Raw genomic sequence first — 7,844 nt, 5'->3', positions numbered from 1 at the left:
CTCTTAATTTATTTTGTTTACTTAATTAAATTTAAAAGATAAAAAAATCAATTTTAATAATTCATTATTTTTCTTATTTTTTTATAAATCCAAAATACACAGTTATATTTTTTTTAATTAACTCATATAATACATGAGTCTTTTACATCTAGTTAGTTAATAAAATAACTATACAGAGTCCAAATCCCATTCGGATGAATACCATCACTCACATTTCTTTTATAAAGTTATATTAATGAAAAGCAAAAAAATAGAGAAAAACATGAAAAACTTTTTGAAAAAATAAAAGACCTGATTTTGTCCCAAAAAGTGACAAATAAACGTGAGTGCATCTAGGAAGTTGAAAGGGAAGAGAAGAAGAAACAAGTGTAGCAGAAATAAGAACAAAAACCGTTTACATCTCTCTCTCTCTCTATCTATCTATCTAATAATATGATATATTATATATATATACTAACAAGTTTACAACCACAAATACAACTTCACTTAATATAAAATCAGTGGAATCCAAGACTTTTTTTTTTTGTTTTTCACTTCAAACTTAAATTACCCAAAGTCATGACTGAACAGCGATGTTGGCGTTGGTCTCCTTAGCCAGTTTCCTTGGCGAAGGTTTAGCCGGTTCATTGACCGGCTTGGTGGTGCGGTCTCGGCTCATGCCATTGCCATGGACGGTTCGACCCTGAGTGGTGGGCGGCTTGACCGGGCTTGAAGTAGCACTGACCGGTTTATAAGTCCCTAAGCTGTGTCGCACCCGTGAACAAAGAGCTTTCTCATCAACAACTGATGGATGTGTTGTGTCACCACAGCTCTTTCTTCGTGATAATTTTGGTGATTTTGCACGTGTCAGAGGTAGCTGCCAATTATCCATATTTAATATTACCCAATTATAGCAATCTTATTGGATACAAAGCAATGCAAGAAATAGAAGCATATTTCTGTTTACTGTTTATTATAGGATGATACTTTCATTTATTACTACTGTAAGACAACATTGTACTTTGATATCAATATACAAAACAATTTAACTTTTTTTTATTCCAAAAAAAAAAAGTGAGTTATCAAGAGTGAGTGACTATGTGATGAAACAAAAACTGCAATATTTTGTTTCATTCAAAAAGGTGGGACATGGACTTTGTTAATATTTCTTCTGTGCAAAAGACGTAAATACCCTTTGTGTCACTCAAAAAGGTGGGACATGGATTTTAAAATATTTCGTCTATGCAAAAGACAGTAAATAACCTTTGTGTCACTCAAAAAGGTGGGACAAGGACTTTGTTAATATTGTCTGTCCAAAAGACGTAAATACCCCTACTCTATGGACAGTAAATTAATGGTATAGAGAAGGAAATACCTTTTTAAGTTCAACTTTTGGTGGAGGACCTTGGCGATAAAAGCTGGGAACAGGGTTGGCTTTAACAACCATGCTTTTTCTCATTTGCTTTATAGCTTCTTCTTGCTCCTCCTATCATTGTCATTTGGCAACAAATATTGACTATTAAAAAAGTCAAACTTAAAAATATTTATATATACAATTTTTAGGTTGACTAAATGTTGTAATGTACCTTGGTCCTTGCTTCATACTCCATCTTTTCTGCCTTGAGAGCCTGGTGCTTTTGCTCCAACTTTGTATAGAACTGAAAGGAAAAAAAAAACACACATAAAGAAAATGCATTGAAAGAGAATGGAATTGAGTGGAATGGAATTGAATGGAATGGAATGGAATTGAATTACCTCTTTCCGTTGAGCAGCACGTTGGGCACTCTTAAAAGTGGGAGCGACTCCAACTGTTACACGTGATCTGACTGTTCTTGATGTTGCAGCACTGTACATTGCTAAGGATAACACTAATATATAAAATAAAATAAAATGCATATATTTTACATATAAAAAATAAGAAGTTATAATTCTAAATATGAAAAAAAAAAAAAAAAAAAAGGATACGATGAAGCCATGGACCAATTATCTTCCTCATCATGGTATTTATTTGGCTGCCTTGGTGTTGAGAAAGGAGAGTTGCGCTGTTCAGATAAGCAAAATTACTCATGTTAGCATTCTCTTCAAAGTTCAGATATACCAAACGTAAGAAATGTTTATATTAAACAAATCAATTGCTATGTAAAAATGATAATTTATTTACATTTCTTTACTGATTTTAATAACGTATAACATATTGCTATTATCAACAATGAAATGCAAGTATCTTGCTACAATGGATAAAGATAATAGTAATTAATTAACTAACGATGTTGCTATTAGGTGTAAAGAAATAATTTTTTGCTAATTGACTAATTATAGCTGTTGCTATATATAACCTGAAACTAGTAAAATGCTTAAGTTTGTTGTGAAATATATTTTTTTATCGTATATTTATATGGGTTTTAATGAAACTTTATTATAAAAATTATTATTTGTAGAACTAAAAAAATTACAAGAGAAGATTGTAATAAAAAAGAAATGTTCTATATGGTTTTTAGAGAAATAAAATTACACTTTAATCAAAATTGTGAAAATTATAACCAAAAAAAAAAGATCGTGTTATTAAAAATTGAGTTGATCTCATAAAAGACCTTATATTTTGTGTTTTTCCGGATTAAACCTCAACTTTATTTTTTTTCCAGAAAAAGACCTTGTATTTTTTTCATTTTTTCCGAAAAAACCCTCACCTTTTTCCTTTTTTTTCCGAAAAACCCCTCAACCTTCTAACTGTTTCCGAAAAAAACCTCAACTTTTTAAGTTTTTTCCGAAAAAACCCTCACATTTTACAAGTTTTTCAGAAAAAATGACTAAAATGGCCAGATCAGAAAAAATAAAAAAATACAAGGGCTTTTTCAGGAAAAAAATAAAGCTGAGGTTCTTTTCGGAAACAGTTGGAAGGTTGAGGGTTTTTTCGGAAGAAAAAAAAAAGACAAAGGTGAGGGTTTTTTCGGAAAAAATGAAAAAACAAAATAAAGTTGAGGTTTAATCCGGAAAAATCCCAAAATATAACGTCTTTTACAAGATTACAAATTTTCATGCCATTACATGATGTAATGAAAAAGCACCTCCTGCCTAAGAAATGAATATCACCAAAATGAAAGGAATCAGCTTCCTTTACATATGATCAATTCCATTACACAAAACAAACAACTCTCTTTACTCCAATGGAATCAACCATTCTATTCCTTCCCCAATTCCAACATACCAAAGACTTATCGATAAGAATTATAGAAATGAAAAGAGAACATGATTGATAGCATATTTAAAGAACAATTATGTTTATTAATTATTACCTGTGGTGACTGTTTTGCATTGGGAGGAGGAGAATGCAAATTAGTGGTGTTTGATGATATACGCATACCAGGGTTGACATTTTCTTCAACAGAAGCAGATCCTGATGCAGGGCTTACAGGAGAGTTTACAACTTTCTCATTTGATTTTGAAGATCCAGTTTTTGGAGTGATGCCATTTCCCTCAGGAGAACCACTTTCATTTTCATGATTGGTGCTTTTAGCAATGTTCCTTCCCATCACCCTGTAATAAATCAGACACTAATCATTACATCTATATCTATGATGGAATAATGTTTTGGGTTAAACACTTAAATGGAAGAAATAGCAATGTACTTTCGTAGTTTCATTGTTTTTTTTTCACTTTTTAAATAACAAATAAAAGTATAATGCTATAATTAGGTAGATTTTTTAAAGTACAGAGAAAAAAAAAAGATGAATGTCTATAATAGAAAGAAATGGGAGTGTGATGCTATGATATACAAATTATCTCTTGATGCTGACACTTACCTTGATCTAATGAGTAGGAAGATTGGTAGGAATAAAAGGTAGGAGGATATTTGATTTCTCAAAAAATATATATTGGATGAAATGAAGTAGTAAGAATTACATTTATGATAAAAGAATATTGGATTAGATGCAAGAAATAGCAATACACTTGGATTGTTTTTTTTTGTTTTTTGTTATTGCGTCCTACTTTCATTTCTTCCTATTACAGCATTGTACTTTGAAAAACATACCAATTTACAGAAATGTCATCTACACAGAAAGCAATTTCCGCAGCTATGATAAGAAAAAAAATGGAAAATACAAAATATAAAAATGACTCCTCCTTTCAGATTATTAGCTCAATTAGGTCGTGTTTCTTTTTTTGCAATTGAGTTTGTCTGGATATATGATGTTTAAAAGATATTTGAGAAAATGAAAACACAATAAAGCAAAAGAATGAGGGAAAATATGTAAAATGTTAGGGCTTAAATGATTAAAGCCTCATAAGTAACAGAAACAGAGAGCATATCAAGTAGATTTACTCATTTACATACATTAAATTAACAATAAATAACTAAGACCATAAGTTTTTTTCTAAATCAAACAAGAATTAATTATAGTCCAGTTTAAGTTACAGATTTGTTCCAAATCTAAGTACTTCAAGATAATTTACATTACCTAGAAATCGTTGGTTCCAAATTAGGTTGAATCCTCGGTGTTTCAGAAAAGATAAGACAGCTTCTCTGCTCCTCAAACAAAGTTTCCAAGTAGGCAGACTCTGTAAAAAGATGCATTATGTTTAACTCAAAGTAGAAACATTGTCTTAGACTCTTAGCAATCACTTTATAGCCTCATGAACTGAAAGCAGAAATTCAAAAGGGTATAAAGATAGCAGATGAGCCTACATGTATCTTTTTATAGGAAGTAATTTTATACTTAGCCAAAGATTACAGTTAGTTAAAATACAATTAAAAAGGTGTTCCTTTTCGACTTAAAACATATAGTGTGTCTAAACAGGGAAAGTGAGGACTTGATTTATATGAATTACATATAAACAAAAGGGTAGAAAGGTCATTTACTTACATTCAGACAATTCACTCGATCCAAGAAAGAAAATATTTATACTTACAGCACTTAACTAGTCAGACATCATTTGTCCATATAGCACATAATTGGGAAAAAAAGAAAGAAAAGAAACAGGCTCTTAGTTATTAGTTATTACTTATTACTAAATTTTACATTAACCTTTGTGCTCTTTTTTCCATTAAAATGAATATGAAAAAGAGAAGGTCAAATTAAAATGCTACACAAAATTAATATGAAAAAAGCAACTTTAACATGAGGGGATCTCCAGTTGACCATGCACTTACTTAGGAGGGTTAGTAAAATCTACTTAATATAGGGCTAACTATCAATTGTTCTAACAAAAAACTGTCATGGCCTCCTATCTGATCACTTAACACATGAAACCAAGAAAATGAGAATTTAATTTCCTGATTAGTAAAAAAAAATTAACAGAAACAGGAATAACTGAAACTGAAAAAAGATGCAGTCCTAAAGAAGCAGATGAAATCAGCCTTAGATGTATAAAAGTATAAACCATAAACTTTAAAAGAATAAAACAACTAATTGGCTCCACATAATTTGGTTGGAAGTTGGAACCAACAATACGAAGAGAAAGGCAAAAGGTTACCAGAAAGGGGAAAATCCAAAACAAAACTTAGATAGGACCTAATCACACGATGTAGAATTCCAGCAAACACAAAGTGTAAGTTAGGAAACTAAAATTTCATGGCTTAAAATCAGTACCGGAGAAGGATGGGTTCAAATTTCAAGTAAAATGAGCTCCAATTCCATACGTAAAGTAAAAGGAGAAAAGGTTAAGTATACAATGTGAAAACTAAAAGTCTTCATCTTCAGGTCTAGTCAACACATGTTAACTAAGAGGAAAATAAACCCTAAAAACAAAGTCGTCGGGAACAACATACATTAATCGGAGCTCGCATTTACAACTTACAAGATATCTAGAAAAAGACAAAAATAAAAGGTTTACAAAAAGAAACAAATCAAGTATTAGGTATGAAATTCTATAAATTCAAAAGCGGTTGGCACAAATCAACCATGAGGTAACAATCAAACCTAAAAACTAAACTTCGGGAACAACACATCTCAAATCGGAGCTCGCATTTACAAGATCAGGAAAAATCGGAAAAGACTATATCAAATAACACGAAGCATGCAATTAAAAACTCAAAAGTAACACAAATCAGAAAAAATAAGAAAAAACACAACAATTCTACAAAAGATCGACACAATTCACAGCAGATTACATACAAAATTTCGAAAAAATACATACCAGGTCAATAAGCTTCCGATCTGTCACGAAAATGAACCAAATCTGTTCATTCCACTCCTGCAAACGAAAGAAAAACAAAGAGCGAGATTGTTGAGGTATCTGTCACTAACAGAATGACAGAATGGAGCTCGAAATTTCAATGGCGTCTCGAATCTCGAAACCGTTATTGTCGCTGTGCTGCTGGTTTTGCTCAGCAAATATAGGTAGCTAAATTCTATTGGGTGATTAGGACAAAAGAAGAGTACAATACAGGAAGCTTATCGTACAAGTGGTTACTGCATGTTTCGTTTGTTGGTATAATTTTGACCAGATAGCTTTAGCTACTTTTTCCGTATTTTTGACGGAGTTTTGTTGACGGCGTCATTCCCACGTCTTATTTTTCTTCTCCTTTTTATTGCACGGGTACCTAATCAAATATTCTATTGCTTTTTCTTTCTCCGTTGTCTAACCTTTTGAGTATATATTTATAATAAAAACTGATTTATGGTATATGAGAAGATATAAATCATGTTTTGAAAATTTTTAACTATATTTGTCGATTTTGCAAAATGTATATTTTTATTATGTTAATCTATGAATGTCTAACGTAATGATTTAAATGTTCAAATCAAAGTTAATTGTAATTTTGTAATCTTTAGGGATGAAGCCGATTTTGGAACCGGAATAATTGATAACTGAATTAAGCACATGTGATTAGGTGAGGATTGAAAACCGAACAAGCATTATGCAGTCAGTTTTGTACTGGTTCCATGTACAAATCGGTTATTTGGGTTGTGGACCGGAAATGACTGAAATAATAAAAATAAAAATAAAAATAAAAAAATAATAAAAAAAAAACGGGTTCATATATAGAATCGAAAAAGCCGGGAACCGAGACTAAAACTGAAAAAACAACTTTAATACCCCATCTTTATTGGCCTGTGACTTGGGGAATATATAACCACATAAGGCATTTAAATAATCAAAATGAAGATTTTAAAGTGAAACTACATGATGGAAAAAATTTAGGTCAATCGGACTAATATGACAATTTAAAAAAGGCCTTCAAAATTTTGGTTCAGGTTTTTCGAACTGGTTTACCCGAAAACCGGTAGTCCCATAACCAAAAAAATCGATAAAGTGATTTCATGTAAACTAGGAATTGATAACCAAGAACACTTCAAAGCAACCAACACTTCTCCAATGAGCTCCTTCTTCTCCAAGATGCACCAAGAACACTTCAAAACACTTAAGAACACCTTCTTTTTGCTCACAAGGCTCAAACTAGGGTTAGAGTTTCAAGGGAAGGTGTTGGAGAGGTAGATGCTAAGAATGGAATGTGTTTGGGGAAGTTAAGGAGTTTAAATAGGGCTCAAACCACGAAAATAGAGTTTGGGCATTGATCGCGTACGCCCAACGTACTCCACGTACGCCAGCGTACTCCATGAATGCCTAGTACACCTAGAATACTCTAGATACACCTAACGTGCTCCATGTATGCCTAGTACGCCCAGCATACTCCAGGTACGCCCAACATACTAGACTAAGCCCCAAAACCTTCATAACTTTAAACGATCATAACTTCTTCGTTCCAACTTCGTTTTCGACGATCTTTATATCCACGGAAAGGTAATGAAAAGCTCTACAATCATATCAACTCTACTTTGCCTTAAAACTTTCCTAAATTAAATCCAAAATTCATAAAAGGCCCGAACTATCACTTTACGGTTATAACCATGGGCTCCAAAGCA

General features: G+C 32.0%; 1 protein-coding gene across 1 annotated transcript; it reads right to left on the bottom strand.

Annotated features, from left to right (window-relative positions):
* Positions 1-353: 353 nt before the first annotated feature.
* On the bottom strand, positions 354-6,308 carry LOC111916140 (protein WVD2-like 2). The gene is made up of 8 exons (XM_023911771.3): positions 6,115-6,308; positions 4,437-4,536; positions 3,273-3,513; positions 1,945-2,021; positions 1,735-1,825; positions 1,566-1,637; positions 1,355-1,465; positions 354-856 (listed from the first exon to the last, which is right to left on the bottom strand). Exons 3-8 carry the CDS (start codon positions 3,507-3,509, stop codon positions 557-559), a joined length of 888 nt encoding a protein of 295 aa, XP_023767539.1. The 5' UTR covers positions 3,510-3,513; positions 4,437-4,536; positions 6,115-6,308; the 3' UTR covers positions 354-556.
* Positions 6,309-7,844: the final 1,536 nt, after the last annotated feature.

The sequence above is a fragment of the Lactuca sativa genome, chromosome 5, assembly GCF_002870075.4.
Source record: "Lactuca sativa cultivar Salinas chromosome 5, Lsat_Salinas_v11, whole genome shotgun sequence".
NCBI classification, from domain to species: Eukaryota; Viridiplantae; Streptophyta; class Magnoliopsida; order Asterales; family Asteraceae; genus Lactuca; species Lactuca sativa.
This window is presented reverse-complemented; position numbering and strand designations above follow the sequence as displayed.

Excerpts from the sequence above, each read along its gene's own strand:
- LOC111916140 (XM_023911771.3), bottom strand. The coding sequence starts at position 3,509 with ATGGGAAGGAACATTGCTAAAAGCACCAATCATGAAAATGAAAGTGGT. Across the intron at positions 2,022-3,272 it reads ATGCAAAACAGTCACCACAG|CGCAACTCTCCTTTCTCAAC; the intron begins GTAATAATTAAT and ends TTATCTGAACAG. Across the intron at positions 1,638-1,734 it reads GTGCTGCTCAACGGAAAGAG|TTCTATACAAAGTTGGAGCA; the intron begins GTAATTCAATTC and ends TTTTCCTTTCAG.